The sequence below is a fragment of the Vombatus ursinus genome, unplaced genomic scaffold (assembly GCF_900497805.2).
Source record: "Vombatus ursinus unplaced genomic scaffold, bare-nosed wombat genome assembly UNPS02014489.1, whole genome shotgun sequence".
Classification (NCBI taxonomy): domain Eukaryota; kingdom Metazoa; phylum Chordata; class Mammalia; order Diprotodontia; family Vombatidae; genus Vombatus; species Vombatus ursinus.
In genome coordinates this window covers 315,341-338,469 of record NW_020954267.1, presented here as the reverse complement: position 1 = coordinate 338,469, position 23,129 = coordinate 315,341, and the positions used below count along the sequence as shown (strand labels likewise).

Here is a 23,129-nt window from a genome sequence, read left to right as displayed (position 1 = left end):
CCAATCAGGTGTCTGCATTAATCCATCACCAACATGGTGAGTCCCCAGGAAAGTGGGGGCAACCAGACAGTCAAAATGACATGTCACCTTTAGAGCCTGAAAAAGGACTCTAGAGGTAATATGATCTATCATTTCTAGTTCATTACTTCAAAGATCCACATTGTTATCCTTCCCCTTGGCTGGTTCTGAGATAACAGATGTTTGGCACTTGGCTTGGACGTGAAGTCTTCCCAGGACGGTAGGGCCTCTCAGACCTCATGCTGCTTGCTAGCATGGTTTTTAAGACCCTGGCCTTATGGCCACTCCAATATCAACAGTGGGGGCTAAAAGTGGAAGGGGCAGCATGGAGGATATGCCCTTCAGGAAGTAGTCAGAACTACTTAGATGAATTGCCACCATCTTCTATTGTTAATAATTTCATTATGTGTACAGCATCCCGTCTCCCCAACTGGACTGTTTTCTCAAAATCAGTCAATACACATTTATTACACACATACTATGTTCCAGGCACTGTACTACACACTGAGGATACAAAAAAAAGCAAAAGACAGTCCCTGCCCTCAAGGAGCGCTCAGTCTAATGAGGGAGACAATATGCAAACTAGGCATCTAGGAAGTGCAATGGGTAGAGTGTTGAGCCTGGAGTCAGGAAGACCTGAATTCAAATTCTGATTCAGACACTTAAAGCTGTGTGACCATGGGCAAGTCAGGGTCATACTCTACGTAACTCAGTTCTCCCAACTGTCAAATGGGGATAATAATCGCACCTACCTCTCACAGTTGTTGTGAAAATCAAACGAGATATTTGTTTAGGCAGCTAGGTGGCACAGTGCATAGAGGGCTCAGCCTGGAGTCAGGAAGACCCCAGTTCAAATCTGGCCTCAGACACTAGCTGGGTGACCTCAGGCAATTCACTTAACTTTTGCTTGCCTCAGTTTCCTCGGATGTAAAATGGAGATAATAATAGCACCTACCTCTCACAGTTGTCATGAGGACCAAATGAGATAATAATTGTAGAGTACAAAAAGTAGGCACTCTATAAATGCCAGCTATGATTATTATACGGCAGCTAGGTGACCCAGCGGATAGAGGGCTGAGTCTAAAGTCAGGAAGACCTAAATTCAAATCTGCCCTCAGATACTTACTAGCTGTGTGGTCCTGGACAAGGCACTTAAGCCTATTTGCCTAAGTTTCCTTTTCGAGAAAATGAGCTGGAGAAGGAAAAGGCAAACCACTCTAATATCTCTGCCAAGAAAACCCCAAATGGGGTCACGAAGAGTGGACCATGACTGAAAACAACTAAACAACATGCCCATTGTGCAAACAACCATCTACAAACACTCTATGTTCAGGATAAGTAGGAAATAATCAACAGAGGAAATTAAGAGGGAATGGGAAAGGCTTCCTGTAGAAGGTAGGACATTATCCGGAATCTGAAGGAAAACAGGGAATCCAGGAGGCAACGATGAGGAGGGAGGGCATTCCAGGCATGGGAAACACAGACAGTGAAAATGCCAAGAGTCAGGGGATGAGAGGGTCTCCTATGAGGAACAGCAAGGACCAGTATTACTTGATCAGAGAGTATGGGGGAAGGGAGAAGAGACTGGAAAGGTGGGAGGGGCTAGGTTTTAAAGGGCTTTGAACACCAAACAGAGGATTTTATATTTGATCCTGGAGGTGAGAGAGCCACTGCAGTTTATTGACTATGTGGGTGACATGGTCCAACCTGTGCTTTAGAAAAACGACTTTAGCAGCTGAGTGGAGGATGGGCTGGAGTGGGGAGAGGCTTGTGGCAGGCTATGGGAGTAGTCCAGGGAATGAGGCCCTCTCTTTTACAAAGAAGTGGCAGTGTCAGAGGAGGGGGGAAGTCAGGGAGTGGTATCCAAGAGATGCCACAAAGGTAAAATTGGCGAGGGATTAGATGTGGGGACAGTGAGAGATAGTGAGGAATTGGGCATGACACTGAGCTTGCTGGCCTGGGCGAGTGGGAGGATGGTCTTGCCTTCAACAGTAACAGGGAAGTTTGGAGGGAAAGACAATGAGTTCATTTTTGGACACACTGAGTTTAAGAAGTCTACTGGAAATCCTGTCTGAGATGTTGGACAGTTGGAAATTCGAGAGTGGAGGTCAGCAGAGAAGCTAGGGCTGGGTAAGCAAATGTGAAAATCACCAGCATAGACAGAGATGATGATTGAGCCCATGGCAGCTGATGAGATCACCAAGCAAAACCAAATAGAGGAAGAAGGATTTGTATCTGACTGCACTGGGCTTGGGCACTCAGCCAATAAATATATTTGTTGCTGTTGCTGATGCCTTCTGAGGACCTTACATAGAGAGGAAAAGAAAGGAACGTGAGGTTCTCCCGAAGCTGTGGGATCTCTTTCTGAATGTGCCTCTGGGCCCTAGAACCAGAGCTTCCTGAAGGCAGAGAAGTGACCAGCCCTTTCATTCCCTCCTGGAAAATTTAAGAGAACTCTGTTTTGTGATTTTCACAAAGTAAAAGACAAGCCATAAATAAAAAAGTTTTATTAAATCATTTAGACTTGAAAGAAGTCACAATAGTTAACACACTTTTATGTGTGTTCTGTACACCACCAACCCAAATGGATTGATTCAGCATTTTTATAAATAAAAATGAACATATTTACAGTGAAAAATAAAAACCATATTAGGCAGATAAGTTAGATAATTAAGCAGTAGTCTACAATCAGATTTCAAAAAGTACCAATCTACAAGATTATGTTAAGACATATGATTTCATTAGGCTGGAAATTTTCCATAATTGTAAGAATTAGCTGTAATATATGTTCACTTCTTACTAAGATTTTTTTGCCTCCAAAAAAACCCTAGTGCCTATGGCCAATTTACATCAAAAGCTTCATTTCCCTCTACTGGAGTGCAAATACAAACTGCCTTTAACCTTTGCTTAGGACCATCTAAGATATGGAACTATAATACCACAGATACCCCTAGAAAACTAGCTTTAGACAGAGGCTTCTCTACCATTGTGCTACCTGCCCTGTAAATAGTGCAGATTCCTAACTGGACCAACCAGGACAAAAAGAGAGTCTGCTTTTGGGGATCCCAGTTTTGAAAATCACCATTATGTCCTCAAAGAGTAAATTTCTAGAATAGAATCATGGCATGTGGAGACCTTCTTCTGTACTATAAAAATATCTTAATTCTATATACATTTAGGAATCTTTCTCTTCCCAGGTGGCAGGCTTTAAAGACATCCCAACACATGAAAGAGTGAAGGTCATCAGAAGTGGAAAGTGGCCAGCCAGCGAGGAGGGACTAAAGCGGAAGGGACCCCGGAGAAAAGGTCAGGGACTGTCTGAAGAACAGACATTGATCAACATTCTCATGCCTTGCCTGAGAAGGCCATTTAAACCTGCCTTACCCAGAACAGGCCAAATTTAAACAGCCCGAGAACATGATTTTCAAGTCTAAGAAGCGGGTGGGATGTGACTTTTGGGGCCAGGCCGGCCCAGTAGGGTTACGGTCGGCTGGGCTGCCATGGTGCCACTACTTGCTGGGTTGCCTTGAATGCTTCATTCCTGATGAACTCAGGGAGCGAGACCTCTGCCTGAGCACCGTTTTCCCTGGGAGCTCCAAGTCTTCAAATAAAGGATTTTCAATGATGTCCGTGGCCTCGGGTCGCTCCGTGGGAGACGGAGAAAGCATGTGTTGAACCATCGTGTACTGAAATATTAAGGAAACAAAATTTAGGGTAAAAGAATGAAGGCGAGCTCAGGAAGCAAGGTTTCACATCAGTCAACAATGTTTGGCTTTTTGACAATGAATGCCTAATTACTGAACCAGGTGCTCTCGAATGCATAAAGATTTTCACAATCTGCTGGAGAACTTGGGCTGTTGTATCAGGTCTGACTCTGTCCTCTTCTTCAGCTGTGACACTGCAGTTTTCCCTGACATGGGATTTTTACCATTATTTCACACCCCCCCCCCCCAATAACATTCCATCTCCCATCTCTGGGCCTTGGCACAGGGTGTCCCTTCATGCCTAGATTCACTCCCTCCACATCTCGGCCTCTCCGAATCTTTTGCGACCTTCAGCTCATGACGGCTCCCACACGGTCTCTCCCAACCCTCCTCATTTTCAGTCCCTCACCTCTGCATACATATTGCTTTCCCTCCCCCCAAAAATGGAAGCTGCAGGGTGGGCAGTGGCTGGGTCCCCAGGGCCTCGCTGAGGCCCTGCCTAGCACACTGACCTATCCCAGCCCTTCCTTCCAATTCTCCTCTACCATTTACTGAGCTCCTCTCTGCTATGCATGTCCTCAATGATAAAGAAAGCTTTTTATCAATACAAGTGAATAAAAATTCTTATTAACAATTTGAACGTAAGAACCGTGTGAAGTGGGCAGCACAATCATCGCCTCCAACTTAGCTGGCCCTAAGGGGTTAACCAGCAGCCTGCCCAGAACCCCAGGGAGAGTCTCTCTCCCTCTCCTCGCACCCCCATCCCACCGAGACACCGATGGCGTTTCAAGGATGAAGAAAGGGCTGGCGTCCAAGGTGCAGAACACGTGGAATGAACCAGGACAATCTTAAAAGGGACAAGAGTCTGAAGGGAGAAACACTGGAGTAAGGAAAGGATGAGAAGCAACTCTCTGGACAAAGAGGACGGTACTACATGGAGGCAGGGGAAGACTCCTTTGGAGTCCCTTGGCGTGGAGGCAAACGCCAGCTCATCCACTTCCTACCCAGGTAACTTTGGGCTTTTCTCTTCACGCCTTCACTAATAACAGCCAATAATAATAGCTAACATTCATAGGGCACCTATTATGTGCCAGGCACTGTGCCAAGTGCTTTACAAATGTCACCTCATTTTATCCTTATGACAACCCTGGGTGAAGGCTAAATGTATCTTCTATTTTGGCTGTGAAAAATTCTTCAAAGATACACAACCCTGAAAGGCAGGTGCTGTTCTGATCCCTGTTTTACAGATGGGGAAACTGAGGCTCAGAGAGATTAAGGGCCTTGCCCAAGGTAAGCACTCAAGTAAGCGTCTGAGGCTGGATTTGAGCTCAGGCCTTCCTGACTGCAGACTCAGGTCTCTACCCACTGTGCCAAGTTTCTTCATCCTCAAAATAAGAAGTTTGAACAAGATGATTTCAAAGGATCTTTACAGCTCCACAACCTAGCATTCATAGTCAAGCAGTCAACACACTGTTACCGAGTACTGGCTATGTGCCAGGCACTGTGCTAAGAGCTACAGATACAAGGAAAGGCAAAAACCCAGTGTCTGCCCTCAGGCAGCTCGCATTCTAATGGAAGAGACAACATGCAAACAGATGCGGTGTAAGAGGAAAGTGATCTCAGAGGGAGACTGGGAAAGGCCTCTAGCAGAGGATGGGATTGGAGCCCAGTCTTGAAAGCAGGAAGGAGAGGTGAGGAGGCATTGGCCAGGTGTCAGGTGCCAGCCACATCAAGAACACAGGTGTCACCTCAAGAAGAAGCATATGGAGAAGAGTAAAGCATAAGAACGCTGGACATAAAGGGGATGACCTGGTCAGACTGGTGTTGTGGGAACATTCACTCTGGCATTGGAGGGACCAAACAATAGGATAGTGTAGTACAACAGTCCAGGGGTGAGGTGATGACAGCCTGCACCAGGCTTGTGGGTGTATGCATGGAGAGAAGGGGACACACAGGAGATGCTGTAAAAGTAGAGATGACAAGACTGGACAACAGAACACAACGGTGAAGTGTGTGCCCATGAGGAGCTGTGGACGACGTCAGGGATGCCAGCCTGGAGGCTAGGATGAAGGTGGGTCCCTCAACAATGATAGTAGGGGTGGTGGGAGGAATACTGATGACACATATGGGATAATAATGATGGTGGGATAAAGATAACGAGTTTTGCTTTGGATGTGTTGAGCTTAAGATCTCTATGGGAGATCCAATTTGAGATGTCCACAAGGCGGTCGGTGATGTGAGACTGGAGCTCAAGAGAGAGGTCAGGGGTGGATACCCAGATCTGGCAACCATGTGCATAGAAATGAAAATTGAACACAAGAGAGCTGATGAGGTGCCAAACAAGATACCATTGAGGGAGAAGAGAAAAGGGCCCAGGACACAGCCTTGGGGATCACCTACCATTAGTGGCCACGATCTGGGTGAAGAACCAGGGGAAAAAAAAAACCCAAAAAGCCAAGAAAGAGCATCTGGAAAAGTAGGAAGAGAGCCAGGAGAGAACAACGTCATGAAAACCTAGAGAAGAGAGAATCTGGGAGGTGATCGACAATATCGAAGGCTCGAGAGTTCAAGAAGGATCAGGGCTATGAAAAGGGTGTTAGATTTGCCAATTCAGAAATCACTGGTGACTTTGGAGAGACAGCATTTTGAGTTTGAAGATAAGGCTGCTGCAAGCCTTATTTGCAAAGAGTTGAGAAATAGGGAGAAGAGAGGAAATGGGGGTGCAGGTTGTAGATGGCTTTCTCAAGGAGTTTAACCAATAAGGGGATGAGAGATATAGGACAACAGCCAGCAGCGATGGCAGAATCAAGTGAAGCCTCCTCAGAGATAGGGGAAACATTGGCATGTCTGCAGACAACAGGGAAGGAGCCAATGGATGGGGAAAGACCGAAGATTAGAGCAGAAAGAGGATTGTAGAGGAGGTAATCTGCTGGAGAAGAGAGGATGGGAGGCAATCCCCTGTGCATTTAGACAGGTGTTCCCTGGCAAGGAGAAGAGTCATATCTTCATGAGACAAAGAGGCAAAGGAGAAGAGAGTGGGGGAAGATGTCTGAGCAACGTGAGGACGAGGAGGGGAGAGTTAAGAACTCTCAGTGAATGGCCTCAATTTTTTCATTGAAAAAAGAGGCAATAGAGGTAAAAATAGTTTACTTAAAGCTTCTAATGTTTAAAGCAAGAATGGACTAGGTTCTCTGTGTGTGTTTAATAGGAGAGCAAAGGGAGAATAAAGATGGAGAACTGGGAAAGAATCATCAAAGCTAGATTGTTTACATGCTCTATGCATTTGAGATCTTTAAGCTTATAAACTGTCCATCTACGTGAAGGTAAATTTGTAGCAAGTGGCCTATTTGCAGATGGGCCTCCCCATTGCATAGGAAACTATTAGCTTATAGCTGACACAATGAAGTTAATTAACTGTTGGGGGGGCCCCCCAACTAATTAGCTGCAGGAATTTAAGCAAGTGCCTTAACCTGTCTGTTCCCCATTTTGCTAATTACTCCAGCAGGGAGAATAATATTTGGCCTGTCTACCAGACCAGAATGTTGCAGATTTTAGACGGTGTCAGGAAAACAAAGGTGAGGGAAGAAAGGTGCCTTCCTGAAGGATAAACAAAGAGCATCTCAAGAAGGCAGCACGGGGAAGAAAATCGAGTGGGGGCAGCTTTGGCATTGATCTGGTCTAACACCCGTAAAAGAGGAAGGGAAGCGAGGGAGGAGCAGCTGAAAAGGATGAAGGCAATGGACCAGGTGGGCAGGGACCACCAGGAGAGAGGAAGGAAGTCAAGGGGAAAGGAAAGCTGAAACAAAGCCGAAGTAAATTCAGGCAAATGTGGGCAGAGGGAAACGAAAGGGGGATGACAGAAAAAGTCAAAGAGCTTGAGGGCTCTGGGGGGATAAAAAAACTGAACAAAGAGGGAAAAGGAAGACTGAGCACTTTGATACAAGCATTTATTTCTTTGCTTTGGAACTCAATACATTTTAAAACATTTCATTATGAAATCTGACGAGAAACTATATTGTGGTTGAGTGGGGAAACTTTTTAGTGGGATACAGGAGAATTATTAACAGTGTGATATGCAAACACCTTTTTCTAACTGAAAAAGCAGAACCTGTAAGGCTAAAATAAGCCAGTGCTCTGAAAAGTTAAGCATATGTCCTACAAGTATCTATGGTTACTATCCCAGAATGAGTGAAGCAGGTAATTTAATGTTATGTGAGGGAGGCAGGATGGTACCACAGGAAAACTCACTGCATAGGGCATCAAGAGAGCAGGGCTCTCATCCCAGGTCTGCCGTGCTTACTCAGTGACCTTGGACAAGCCACTTCAGTTTTTAGCCTTAATTTGTTATCTACAGAACGGGGAGGAGAGACTAGAATCTAGGTCCTCATCCCTGGACGAGATGATCTCAAGAGGTTGTTTCCAGCTCTGCCAGCCTAGGCTTCTAAAGAATAAGTCGGATGAGTGAGTACACACATACTTACTTCTTGAGGATATTTCTGAGCAAACAGTGGTGGAAATTTGAGATTCCTTACATCACTTAATGTCTGAAAAAGAAAAAAGAAGTGCTGAGTGTCTTTTCACCCTTTTATTTCTTGTCCCATCATAGATCTAAACATTTTGAAAACAAAACTTTTTTGATGGCTAGAATGACCAAGAGGAAAGTGAAATGAAATCAAAGGAAAACTTGACATCTCCTCCTGCCAAAATCGTCTATCTCTGTTTTTCAGAGTCCCAATATACACTGCATCAAGGGATCAAACCCCAGCAAATAATGTAAACGTAATTAGATCCCAACGCCACAGGAAAAGCCTGGGATATGTGGCTCTGACTCCGGGATATCAGGAGAGATGAAAGGGCTTTTGCCAAAGAGCCCATCATTCATGGATTTACCCAGAACAGGCATATTACCTCCCTCCAAGGGAGAAACATTCCTGAGCTGTTTATTCACTAAACTTCATGCCAATATTGTATCATCTTTGGATGAGAGGATCAAATGAGATAATGTTTGCAAAGGCGCCTCGCACAGGCCTAGAACATAAAGGAGCCATATGCATGTTTATTCCCCTTCCCTCCCTCCCTTCCCTGACAAGAAAAACTAGCTTTCAGAAGCCACCAGCACCGCATAGTGGGGCTTGAGCCCAGGCTCTGACACCTGCAGCCCAGGGGACCGTGGCCAGTGTTTTCACATTTCCAGACTTCCATGTCCTCATATGAAAAGTGAGGATGTTGGATTAAATGGGCTCTACAATCCCTGCCTCTCCTGAGCCCAATGTCCTAATGGAATTGGACAGGCATTTATTTATCCATCCACTTTAAAGGATAAGTCAGAATGACGAGTCACCTACGCCATGACTACACTGTGGAAAAACCTGAATTTCTGACACACAAAGAGGAAGAAACTCCAATGAACTGGGAGGAGAGGGGTGCCTGCACCCAAGGATGGTCAAGGCCCAGAGACAAGCCTGGCCCTGGGCTGGAGAAAGTGAAGGGCATTTTGGAAATGCACTGAATTAAAAGAACTAAAATTTGAAGCCGAGATTTAACAAGTAAGGCTTTTTGTCAACTTAGCTTTGAGCTCATTGTTTTAAATTCAATGAAAGTGTTTTTTTAAAATTAGCTTTTTTAAAAATTTTAAGCACTGGAACCAGGCCTTTCTTGGCCTGTGGGTGCTGCTTTATAACACGTATTTAAGTGTTTCTACTAATGGGCCCAATGACTGGGTAATGGCTAAACAAACTGTGGCATGTAGATACAATGGAATGTTCCTACAGATTTCAGAGAAACATTTGAAGATTTGTATGAACTTATGCAGACTGCAGTAAGCAGAATCAGCAAAACAATACAGATGACTGCAATAGCGTAAACAAAAAGTAAACAACAAAACAAAACAGTGCTGCAGTTTTATAAAGATGTATCTTGGCTCTAGAGAAGAGATGAGGAAACACTGCTTCCTCCTTTCATGGGAAAGGTGGGAGACAGTGTGGGTGGGATGCTGCAAGCACTGTCAGATGGGGGAGGGCATTTGGGGGCTGTTTTGCTGAACAGGTTCTTTTGTTTTTTACAAGGAAGGCTCCTAGAGGAGAGGGGACATACTGAGGGGGAGGAGCAGTAACCTGTGACATAAACAACAGGACGTAAAAACAAAAGGCATTAATATAAACTGATTTAAAAAAAAAAACAGGTATCAAAGGGAGCCCAGCAGAATAACTGAGTGAGTCTAATAGGAACAAAACACTTTCCAGTGCAGAATGACAGTTCAGTGGCCCACGGCAGGCAGGATTCCGCAGTGGCTTTCTCCTGCTGGAGGTGAGACTCTGAGCACATTCTGCTGTCAGAGAAATCTGATCACCTAATAAGCCGCTGTAATTAGGCTTTCTCACTAAGGCAAACGTGCCAGAGCCAGATTAAAGAGGAATTGAGGATGACAGGAGCGCTCGGTGCTGCCCCGTCCAAATCGAGGTCTGAGATCATCAGGGGGATGTCATCTCCTTAAGTGAAGGGGGTTGAAGACAGAAAGGAAAGGAGATGAAAGAGGAAGGAGATCAATCTCATGACACCAAATTATTAAAGTAGTGAATGAGGCAGTTGTACCAGAAGGCAGCCCTGAGGTGAGGATGTCTTCATTTTAAATCACTACTCCTCATCTTAAAATGCAGTAAAAATATCGTGAAAGGAATTTAGAAAGAGACGTGCCCTCCCACCTCCTAGGTAAACTTCTGATTGGGTGGCAAAGGAATGAGAGAGGCTTATTGGTGAGGAGAAGATGGTCACCGGGGGTCATCTTCACTTCCTGCCTAAGCTCTCTGGGAACATTTGAAAGGGAGTAAGAAAAAGCAAGTGACTTAACACAAAGCTCCACAGGTAGCCTAAGGGTCAATGGCTAGCTTTCACATAATCACTGCGGGGAGTAAATTAATTATATTTTGAAAATGGTACTTTTGAGGGGCAGCTAGGTGGCGCAGTGGATAGAGCAGTGGATAGAAGTCATGAGGACCTGAGTTCAAATCCGGCCTCAGACCAAACACTTGACACGTACTAGCTGTGTGACCTTGGGCAAGTCACTTAACCCCAATTGCCTCACTAAAAAAAACAAAAAACAGAAAATGTTACTTTTGTTTTAGGCCTTGGGATTGAAAAACACAAACCCAATTGATCCCTTTAAACCATTTTCTGCTTCCTTTCTGAATCTAGTCCTCTTCCCTCCCCCCAACCTTTCCATCTCAGGAGAATCAGCCCTTGGAACAAAGAATGAAAAGAATGAGGAAGAAAGCAGCTCAGCCAAACTAACAAAGCCCTCCATGCAGGCTGACCAGTGCTCGCCATGCTCCATACCCACAGGCCCTGCTCCTCAGTAAAGAAGGGTAGACGCCATCTCTCAGGTGAAGACCCAGTTTGGGGTACTGCCCACCGCACAGAGCCCCAAGTCCTCCTGCTGCCCTTTAGGGTGCAGCCCCATCTGGCTACCTGCTTGCTTGTCCCCATGCATACCCTATTTGAACTGCTCTCTCCCTGGCTCTCCTCCAGGCCTCTGCTCATGTTACATGGCACCATTAACTGAGGCAGGCTCTTGGGGAGCTCTCGGAGCTGCCCTGCAGTAACTGGGATTCTGATATACTCCCTGCTCTCTCAGAGGGCCAGTGAACCTCCCAGAAGACTCACCCTCACTCCAGTCAACAACACGGGGGTCAGCTCTGGAGGACAGATTGCTTCACTGCTGTCCTAGTGGCCCCAAGGCCTCACATGTTCCTGGCACTTAGCAGGGACTCAATCAAGGTTTGAAGAACGAATGTTATTACACCCTAACCTGCTCTTGTGACTCTCCAAATCCATACTTTGAGGGACCTTCTTATCCCAACAAATCACTTATCCTTCTGTTTCCCATGTGTTCCTTTCCCTTCCTTAACTAAAAATGGCAAATTTATTGATGGGTGAGAATAAGGTTTATGTTTCAATCTCCTTCACACATTTTAGTGGATGCACAGTACATATTCAACAAATTGGTAAATTATAAGAAGATGAAGTAAAATTATGGGAACAAATTCAACTAGCCATAACTTAAAAACTAAAGATTTAACTGAAATTGAACATAATTTGTGCAAATAATTCTAAATTAACAACCGTTACAACTCTCCCAGGGTAATCTCATCCTTGACAAGACTTCCCTCCTCATGTCATGTTCCATTTCTAACGTTTATTAGCTTGTTACTTTAAGAATTTAGTTTTTCCTTGAACTTTATTCTTATATCTTTTATCACTATTTTGTTTCATTCTTTTTAAAAGAAACACTCACCTTGACCCTCTCCATCTGAGTGCTGAACGGGTATAGCAGTTCAAATAGGATCAGGCCCAAAGAAAAGATGTCCACTTTATGGGAATAAGTATTCCCATAAATCTGAAATCCAACATGAGATGGGAATTAGTGAAATAAACAATATCGATGAAGAAATCAGTGAATAAAAAGGCATCAATGACATTCATGGCATATCTAGTTACCTCTTAGCCCACACAAAGCAGCAAGGACAGTTAATTAAGAACATAAAAATTCTGTTAACCATGTAGCTGGGAGCTATGTTCTCTACAGGTCATGCAGCGTCTTAGAAGCTCAGAGCTGGGAGGAGCCTTGGGAACCTTCCAATTTGGTTTATACCTGGACACAAAGCCCCTTCACAACCTGCCAGAAAGGTGGCTCCAGTGACTGGGGAACTTCCTCCCTCCCTCCCAAGGCAGGCCCTTCCACTTTAGGGCAGCAGCTCTGATTGTGAGCAAGTGTTTCCTAACATCAAGCCCAAATTTGTCTCTTAGCAACTTCTAAATTTCCCTAATTATTTTAACCAATCCTCATCTGGCATGACCTCAAGGCTTTTCACCAGCCAATATACCTTCTTCAGCAACCTCTTAAGCTCATCAATGCCCTTCCTCAAATTGGTGCCCAAAACTAAACACAGAGCTCCAGGCATGGTACAACTAGGGCCTGACACATCGGGATGGTCACGCCCTCAGTCCTGGACGCCACTTTCCTCAATACAGCCTAAAATGACATTAGCTTTGGTGGTTGCCGTGTCTCACTGTTGATTCACAGTCAGCTTGGAGTTCATTAAAATCAAATGACTTTTTAATCAAACGGCTGTCTAGTTCACCTCCCCTTTTCCTTGTCCAAATAATTCCCGAACCCTCATCCAACTTCATTAGCTTAATTAGACCTAATGTTGAAACTCTTTATCAAAAGCTTTTTGGATCCCAACACTCAACTACCCAGGCTGGCTTTGGGCCACCTTCAAATACAACAAGCGTGACACTCATCCCGAGTCACTGGTAAAAATGTTAAAGTGCTCACACCGGGAGGAGCACAGATCTTGGGCTGTCCCACTAGAGACTGTCTTCCAAGCTACCACTGACTCGTTAAAAGACAGGCGGCTAGGTGGCGCCAAAGTGTACAGAGCTCAGGCTGGGAGTCAGAACAACTCATCTTCCTGAGTCCAGATCCGGCCTCAGAAACTTACTAGCTGTGTAACTCTGGGCAAGTCAATTCACCCCATTTGCCTCAGCTTCCTCATCTGTAAAATAAGCTGGAGAAGGGAATGGCAAACCACTTTAGTATCTCTACCAAGAAAACCCCAAATGGGGTCATGAAGAGTCAGACACAACTGAAACAATTAAACACAACAATAGGGTACGATGAGGTTTTGTTTTTTTGTTTTCAAAGGATGGCAGAGATTTGGGTATGTAAGTACCAAAGAAGGAAGCAGGTGACAGAAGGAGACTGAAGCTTCTTTTGGGTCTACAGCTCTTAAATTGCCAGAGAGAGGCTTGAGGCTTTGCCACCATTTTGAAGGCTCTGAAGGTGCATTTCTTACACTGGCAGCCACAGTGTTACCACACAGTCATGGAAACAGGCCCCTTGCATCTTCGTGACCCCCATCCCCTTTCCTAGAGTGACATATGACAAACTCTAGTTGCCTGCCCCTCCCCTTTCTTCTCTCCCCTGATCCTTTCCTTTTAAATGACTGAAGCTACTGGATGCCCTTCCCAATTCCACTGGGCTTCTTTTCTTCCTTGGGAACTTTGGTGAGTCTTAAGAGGCACTGGAGGAAGATGTGTAGGTGAGATCCATTGCTTTGTGGATATATGACAAAACGACCTAGACATGAGGTTGTGTGGAGTTGTGTTGTGTTGTGTTGTGTCAGCCTGAGAGTCAAGAAGTCTCCCTCATGGGTCGGACCACATTCTGAGATCCCTCCAACATGGTCTTCCCTTTGTTCCTTATGCATGACTCTCCATCCCCCCCACCCCAAGTCTTTGCCCAGCTGTCCCATGCCTAGCATGACATCCCTTCCTCAGCTCCATCCCTCACAGAACTCCTCTATACCTTCAAAACAGAGCTCTAGCAGCACCTCTGACAGGAAGCATTCCTCATCCCCAGTGCTAATGGCCTCTCTCTCTCTCTCAAACTCCTTTGTCTAACTCATCTGAATTTATTTGGTTTGATTCTGTTTATACTAAGAATGGACTTGTCTCCTCCATTAGAATGTAAGCTCTTTGGAAGTCAGGACCTTTCATTCTTTGTACTCACACAGTCAGTGCCTGGCACATAGTAGGGGCTTAATGAATGCTAGTTGACTGATTGGCAATTGAAGGTCTCCGTTCAAATCCTGTCTCTGACAAAGGGTGGCTATGTGAGCCTGGGCGAGGCACAACTTCTCGGGCTCTGGCCACTCCTCTAAGATTAGATAGGATGCAAAACAGGATGCCAGTCTGCACTGACGGATGGATTTTCCTCACCTGGGAAGTTTCCCATACAAATGAAATCACAGGGCTGTCAAAAATGTAAAATAACTCCCTGACATAACATAGCAAAAATGAGGGCACAAGGGAAAAGAAAATGAGAATCCACCCTTCAAGTCCTCCCAGAGTTCAGACCTTAGATGGAGCATCCCACGGGAGCCTCTGGGCTTGACTTCCTGGCACCCAGAATTATGGATAGGGACAGGGAGAAGGACTGCCACTGGCATTATAATCCTTCCCCCTTGAATAGTGAGAATTATGAATGAATTGCAGCTATTCCATAGTCCAACGGCATTCATAACAAGAAGCCTTGCTTCAAAGAAAAAGCTTACAAAAATGAGTCTTTTGTTCTTCTTATGACCTAGGTCAGGTAATTCATAGAGGGTGAGTACACCATTTGAGAAATTTCCTCACAGAGGGCCATCTTAGATCTGACCAACAGACCCTGCCCAGACCAGTCCCCCAGCAGCCACTAACACAGAACAGAGCTGGTGGAAAGAGGAAGTGAAGCAGTCCTTCTCCATTCCACACTGCCCAGGTCTTTGCCTTCTGAAGCCAGTCCGAGGGGCCTTTGGGCCGGTAGCAGCACATCATTTCACTCTCATTCCGCGGGACTTTCTTTGACCAAGTCCTCACTTCTAAACTGGGCACACGGTACGCAAGGCTCTTACACACACATCTGTACACGGATACCAGGAGTTCATGAGTTTACAAAGAGTGCCCGTGCAGTAGCCAGCTACTGAGAGGTCTCCATTAGAATCACTGATAAGCTGCTCCTCCCAGTCACACCGGAGAAACATCTCACCTGCTCTGGGCTCATGTAAAGTTTGGTCCCCACTTGTCCTGTATGCCTGGCATAATCGGGCATCGGGGTCAGAACCGTCTGTTCTTCCTCATCCTGGTCCATGGCAGTCACCAGCCCAAAGTCGCCAACCTTTACCACGTCGTCCATCGTAAAGAATATATTGGAAGGCTGGGAAAACAGCAGAAGAGGGAGTGAGAAGGGAGGGGAACAATGGGAAATTAACACCCAGAGAGATTACTGGAAAGGAGAGAGGACCTGATCCAAGGCACAGGCCACTCTCAACCGTGAATGACGAATGGGTAGTGGTTTTGAATGTGGCCTGTCAAGAAAAAGAAAACTGATTCAATGATGCTCAATTAATCTCTTACTCCAAAAGCTCTGTGACTGGAAACGTAGTCCTTTTTCGTTTTGTTTTGTTTTGTTTTTAAAAACGTAGTCCTTCTACCCTGTGTATTCCTACTGATAGAAAGCATGATCCCTTTACATCATTAGTAAGTAGACAGTCTCCTTGAGTTTGCTGTGGCCAGAAAATTCATCACCTCGAGGCCAACTTTCTGATGATGCTCTCTGAACTTTCCTATGCTGCTGTTTGGACCACATGCACTTTTCCTCTCCCTCCCTCCTTTTCTCTCTCACTTTCTCTGTAAATACATAAGTTTAAAAAAAAAAACAACAATAAACCCTATCTTGGGAATTCCCTGAAGCATACCGAAAGGAAACCAATCATCTTATGATGGCAACTCTACCAGTATCCAAACACCCCAAACCGATTAAGGTCTCTTTTCAGATCTATTCACAAGCAGAGAATGACAAAATCCACATAACTTACTTTCACCATTATTTCGAGTTTCCCCCTCACCAACCTGGGCACCTAAGCAGCTAACACATAGCCAGACTGGCATTATAATGTCATCATTTCTCTTACCATGTCCCTTCCTTGGCAGAGGAATTCGTATTAATCTGGCCAAAAAGCAGGAGCTGATCACACTGACTAAAGCACCGGGTCCCAGGGGTGCCAGAAGAACCCCCCTGTTTAGACTGTATAGGCGGGGATTGTTTTTCTATCCTCAGTGTCTAGCAGAGTCCCTGGCATGGAGTAGGCCAGGGGTAGGACACCTGCAGCCTCGAGGCCGCATGTGGCCCTCTAGGTCCTCATGCGCAGGCTCTTAATAACTGCTTACTGAACGCAGTATTCTCAACTGAAGATAAAAGGACTCTGTGTGCTTTCTTTTCTCAAACCCTAGAAATCCTTTCATAGAGGAATGAAAATGGACTCCAAGAAACACAAAAAAGGCCCCTTCGCACAGATGCACTTCCAGGAAGGATAGCCTGCTTTCTAGAAAGCAAACACAATGGGAAAGAGGCTCCTTCACGCTCTTCCTGGAATTCTGCAGTATGTCGTTAAAGAAGGCAACATCTCAAGCATGATACTATTGCAAGGGTCAATCGATGAACCGAGGTCACCTCCATTTTGTCCAACTAGTGTCAGGTACAAGTATCCCCGAATAAAAGTCAAACAGAACAGTAACAGTGTTATCTGACAAAACTTCCCTTTTTACCTTCCACGATGATGGGAAATGTACATTTACAGCAGCTGGCTCTTTCTACCCAAGCAATAAGCAGTTATCTGTGTAGCCTGAGAGTTACTATTCTCTGAAGTTAAAAAATGTCCTTTTCTTTCCTCCCTTGATCTTCTCCCTTCCAACCCAAAAATCCACTGGTTGCCTCCTGACCTTCTGTGCCGGGCAGTGACTCCTGATCCCTACTGGCCTATCGCCACAACCACTACCCTGTCAGCTACCTAAGTGTCCCTGCCAGGTTCTTATAACTGTCCAGAGAAGTCCGGCTTTGATTAAAAAAAGAGAAAATTTTAAGGATTCATCCCAAGATAAGAAACACCAGGCGAAAACTCTTGGCTTCAGTTCCATCATCTATAAAATGAAGGAAGTGGAATTATTGTTTCAGCATCCTTGCAGCTCTTACATTCTATGACTCATACAACTAAGGAATATCAAAGCCAACCACGTATGTCGTAGTTTTTTACATGCACATCACCAGTTCCTTAAACCCTATTATCATTATTATTGTTGCGGGTGGACAATGCATCTTATTCTAAGTGCCTTACACACATGTAATTTTATGATTTTTTTTTCCAGAACTACTTATGTGTACAGAACATTATGACTAAGTAGGTAAGTCCGTGGGAGTTGCCCAAGTTATCTATAGGCTAAGTGACTTGAGCAGCGTCATGCAGTTAGTGTCTGAGGTAAGATCTGAACCTGAGTTTTCCTAACCGCCACCCTAATTCTATCCAAATGCTATGCCATAACAGAAGTTAAATAAATGTATACTAAAGTGAATTCCTTTAAAAAGGAAAGGATGACCCATTTTCCTGACTCTGAAGCTGCCTCTCAATCTAGTATCTTGCAACGAAGTTTAGTTCTTTATGGGGTGATGCCAAAAAGCATTAGGGGAAACGTGAAGCTGCAAAAACTGAGGACCAGTGGTGAGAACTAATTCGAGCCCATGTACTGATCTCTGCACATGGAACAAAAATCTGCAAGATCAGAAAAGCAGCTAAAAAGTCAAGCAATCTGAACCTATGACCCTTGTTTACTTAAGAAGCTTAAATTAGGGGCAGCTAAGTGGCGCAGTGGATAGAGCACTGGCTCTGAAGTCAGGAGGACCTGAGTTCAAATCCGGCCTCAGACACATGATATTCACTAGCTGTGTGACCCTGGGCAAGTCACTTAACCCTGATTGCCTTGCCAAAAAAGAAAACAAAAAAAAAGAAGCTTAAATTAAAAATATATTATTTTGATAACTGACCAGATCTACTTATCAAACACAGCCATGATCATTTGGAGCAAAGCAGTTTATGCTAAAGCAAGTTCACTTACAACAAGTAAAAAGTGTCAGGCAATCCTGGTGTTATCAAGGACTTCCTAGGTGAGTGAGAAATACTTGTTCAATTAAAATACCACTTTTGACACTTTCCAGCTACGTGACCGTGGACAAGTCATTCAACCTCCCTGAACCTCATTTTTCCCATCTGTGAAACAGAGATCATACCAGCACTGACGTCATGGACAGAGAGGAGGTTGTTGTGAGGGCCTAATGACACAGTGCGGCTTAAGCATGCTGAAAACCTAAAATGCTATGTACACATCCAGTATTATTCTTATTGCTATTAGTAATAATTAAAAGAGCAGGAACATTAAGGCAGACAGTCCTGTGCTCTCAACATTACTGCTGCCTAAGATTGAAATACATGATTAAATTAGGTTTAGCTGTAGGGGAACTTTATCTTTCTGAAACGTAAGCATAAAGTTATCAGAAAGTTCTGCAGGGCTCTCTTCCTTGGCCATTGCTACTGACAATTATAAAAAAAAGAGATGGATTCTATCTCCACATCCTTTCCTTCCTGACCCTGCAGCAGAGCCGCTAACAAGCAGGGCAAAGTCCAAAGGTCATGGAAAGCATCAGGGAACAGGGAAGAACCCATTCACCCAACAATGACTCCATGAAGAAGTGCTTTTTCTCCTGTCCTGAGAAAAAGCAATGTACTTTGGAAAGGACCCCAAACCGTGTAGTAAGAAATTTCTCATGCAATCCCACAAAAGAGTATCTATCTGGAGCAGAATCACGGTACTTTACAGAGAGATCCTGACATCCTTCATCATCCTACTCTCACAAATGAGAAAAAGGCTCCTGATTCCTGGGGCAGTTCCTTCAGAAATGATCCAAGGAAGAGGGAGGCCCTCAACCCCTAAGGTGGCATGCACCTTTAGGAATACACACCTTGAGGTCTCTATGCATAAGTCCTTTACTATGAAGAAACTCCACAGCCTCTGCTATCTGCAGGAAGATGTGCAGACACACGGCCCTCTCTCTCTCCTCCAGGGCACACCTTTGGTTCATCCAGTCCTTGAGATTCTCCTTTCTGCAAAGCTGCATTTGAATATAAAGATACACCTTTGGTGAGCTTGGCTGGAGTTTTTCAGCAGTGTTTTTAGTGAGGTCCAAACTTAAGGTTGTCGGTCTTGGAGGAGAAATGGACAAAGGGCTTTCAGAAGAAAATTTCCAGTCAGACTGCTGAAGCCCGGAGAGCTTGCATGCACACGAGGTGCCGTTGTGCAACGCCACGGGCCTGAGGTCCTTACTGGGGGTGTTATCACAGCCAGAGTCTTCAAACACAATGGAAGAAGAGGTTCTCTCCCTGGACCTCCGGTAAGGAAGGCCATTGGAAGGACAGAATTCAAAGGAATGGCCCTCATCATTGCCGTCCACCGTGTCATCTTCGACGCCGCAGTCTGTGAGGCAGCTGTCCTGCAGGTTCACCACAGGGTCTCCTGAGCCGCTCACATCCCCATTACTAGTAACAGAAAACTCCAGGGGAGAGAAGTGACTGTCAGAACTCTCCTGGCCATAAGAAACCTCTACAGAGAATGACCTCCTCCTCTGAGGGGAAGGAGCTATGATTTCAATATGTTCCTTTGTGGAGAACGGATCCATTCTGCGTATTTTAACTGACGGCGCATCCATTGGGCTGGGAGAGCTGAGAGGCCAGTCAGTGCTGTAAGATAATGAAGACAGAGAAGATTGTTCTGCGGTTAATGCATTAATGACTCACTGTGCACAGAGCATCCCGAAACAATCAATCATATATTTAAACCATCTGGTGCTAACAGCAAAAATTTTTAAATGAAAGACAGAAGCATAAAATAGTGAGTTCCATATTATTAATCCATTTGGACAAGTCAACTTAAAAGGCTTTCTTATGTTACAGTCTCAAAAGGAATCACCAAGGGCTGTCACAATTTTTTTTTTTTTAGCTGAAAACTCTCCTGGGGAACCCCTACATCTGGGCCCAAGGGCCAGTCTCAGCAGTTGTCTGTCCACTTTGGATTGTGCCAGAACAGCATCACATCTCCTGTAATGATACAGGCCAAAAACAGCCCCGAACTGGTCCATTCCTGGCTTTTCTGTCTTCCCTACCCATTTTGTTAAATGTGTATCTAGCCACTTGCTAGCCTAATTCCCAGAGCCTCTGAAATGATTCAAATAGTAATGGGGGGATGTATATATTTCAGCAGGCCTACAACCCAACTATGGGGCCACTTCTGAAGAAAGCATGCTAAACTAAACCCAATGGAGTAATACTCTGAGTGGACCACACACACATTAAGAGGTGCTCTATTTATCCTCCTTCAGTTGAGAAGGGGCTGTGTACAGAATCTGAAATTAGTACATCCTTATTATTTGAGAAACGTTCCTCCCTTCACTGTTTGTATTTATATTGTTGATCTTATTCCAGATTTTTTCTTTTGCATTATTCACTATAGCTATATCCAAGCTATATATATAGCTCTTAGTATATATATAGCTATATATATTCACTGCAGCTATATCCAAGATCCCTTCCTGAGGCTATTAGATTCCTTTTTCGCTCAAGCATGGAAAGAATCAATCCATTATTAAAGCCAGCAGCAAATCCATTAAAGCATATTTTGTACAACTAAAATTAGCCAATTCATTTGACCACATGTGGGGGCGGGGTGAGCTAATTCTTTGTTAGGATTTCATTTATTTAAGATGCCTAGCAGGTCTTGGTTTTAAAATGTGCAGTCCAAAAGTATCTAAGAAGACTTATAAAACACTGTTAATTTCCAAAGTGAAAGATAGCACAAAAAAAGCATAAATATGTGAATGAAGAGAACTAAAGCAGCCCACAGAATGCTTTATACTTGAGAAACATCATTTGCAAGTTTCTCATTGAACTAAATTTCAGAGGGCCATACTTTCTAAGGAAAATAATTGTTCTCAAAAGCAAATAAGAAAACAAACAGTATATGTGTGTATGTATATATGTTTGTATGTGTGTGTACACACACAGACACAGACACACACACCCCAAACTTGGCCCCAGAGAGTAGTTGAGAAAATGTATCTAGTTCCATTCTTAGCAGAGGTGGGGGCCTATGGGCCCAAAATATGGAGTAAATTTAGAGAACTGATCCCTATACTAGTTTTGTTGCACTGCACTGCCTTTGTCTTTATTTTTTATTCTGTGTTATAAGGAGTGGCTCACTAGGTGGTGGAGGTGGGCAGGATATATTCAGGAAATAAAGGTGATCTAAAGACAACAGAGAGCGATACATATTTTTGTTAATTACAAAAAAGATTTCATTGACAAGTGGTCAGGAAAAGTTATAAGAAACCTGACCACTAAGAGCAAGAATGTGCTGGTGCTCTTCAATTTTTAGAATTTTCCCCTGCGATACATAAACAATCTTCCTTCCAACAAAGTGAAAGCCCTCCCAGAAGAGAACATTAGCGAGGAGGTCACCTTTCATCTTTCAGCCAAAGCTCGTCCATCTTCTCCTGCCATTTTTCTGGTGGTGCTTCCAACCAGGCATTGAAATATCTCACAATTCCTGGATGCTCAAGCTTGGCCAAAGCCTTCACTTCTCGCATCACCTTCTCACGGGCCAATTCCCTGTCATTACAGACGTAAAGCACTGAGCTGATCATTTTGACAAATTCATCATAAACAAAAACAAAAAAAAATGATTTTCTAAATTACCACCCTACCTCACTCTCCAATTAGAAAAACAATATTTCACTTACAGGTATAAAATTAAGTAATCCTCGCTTACTCTGTTTCAAACTGGGTCTTAAGAAAAAGACAGGAAAATTCCTTAAAGGGTCTTTTTTCTATGGGGTCCCATGTCATGTGGCAGGGAAACAATTCCTCATTCAAAAAGGGCTTCTTTGATGAATGATGGAGTTATTTATTCATTCACCAAATCAATATCTACTAAGAGCTTACTATAGGTCAATTATTATGCTGGGCTTTTAAGAATAAAACTCTATAATTTTTAAATTCAATCAACAGATCACTATTAAGTACCTGTTGTTGTTGGTCAGCCATTTCAGTCATTCAGTCTTGACCCCGTGAACCTCTGTCCAGGGGGTTTTCTTGGTAAAGATACTACAGTGGTTTGCCATTTCCTTCTCCAAAGGCAAATAGAGGTTAAGTGACTTGCCCAAGGTCACACTGCTAGGAAGTTTCTGAAGTTGGATTTGAATTCAGCTCTTCCAGACTCTAAGCCCAGCACTCTATCCCTGAGCCACCTAGCTGCTCCCACTGTATGCCAGACAATATGTTGTGTGCTGGGGATACAATGAATGAGACAATCCCTACTTATGCGGAATTTACATTCTAAGGGGGGAGACAATTTTTTTGGGGGGGCAAGGCAATTAGAGTTAAGTGACTTAACCCAGAGTCACACAGGTAGTAAGTGTTATGTGTCTGAGGCCACATTTGAACTCAGGTCCTCCTGACTCCAGGGCCAGTGCTCTATTTACTGCTCCACCTAGCTGCCGCAAGACAATTTTTTATACATATGTATGTGTATATATATGTGTGTATATAACTATGTGCCACATAAAGGCTATGTATAAAAATATATAACATATATAGTATAAATACAAAGTTCATACATACACATACATACACACACAAAGCAGTTAAATACAATGTAGTCCAGGAGGGCGGGTACTAGCAGTTGGTGGGAATATTTCATGCGGATGATGGTAAAAAGTGGCAAAGCTCATTCCATCTGCTTCTGCTGTCCTGACTGGTTTGAACTCATGGAACAAGATGCCCCTCCCAGGATGAGTTCATCACTTCTAAACTCACCACCAAGCTGCTACCTCAAGCCCTGATTGGCCCTGATTAGAGATGGCAGACGCTGGACTCTCAGATCACTCCCCCTCCTTCTGCTGCCCTGCCTGGTGTCAGTTACAGTAGCCAA

At 44.2% G+C, this 23,129-nt stretch overlaps 1 protein-coding gene across 1 annotated transcript in view; it reads right to left on the bottom strand.

Annotated features, from left to right (window-relative positions):
- Window positions 1–2,510: 2,510 nt before the first annotated feature.
- Window positions 2,511–23,129, bottom strand: part of EIF2AK3 (eukaryotic translation initiation factor 2 alpha kinase 3) — a 70,810-nt gene continuing 50,191 nt past the window's right edge. Inside the window, exons 12-17 of the mRNA XM_027861175.1 lie at window positions 21,659–21,808; window positions 19,111–19,885; window positions 15,310–15,477; window positions 12,013–12,114; window positions 8,204–8,266; window positions 2,511–3,704 (exon numbers count right to left, since the gene is read on the bottom strand). Coding sequence (XP_027716976.1) covers window positions 3,528–3,704; window positions 8,204–8,266; window positions 12,013–12,114; window positions 15,310–15,477; window positions 19,111–19,885; window positions 21,659–21,808 — 1,435 coding nt within the window. The 3' untranslated portion in view covers window positions 2,511–3,527. The remainder of the gene's footprint in view (window positions 3,705–8,203; window positions 8,267–12,012; window positions 12,115–15,309; window positions 15,478–19,110; window positions 19,886–21,658; window positions 21,809–23,129) is intronic.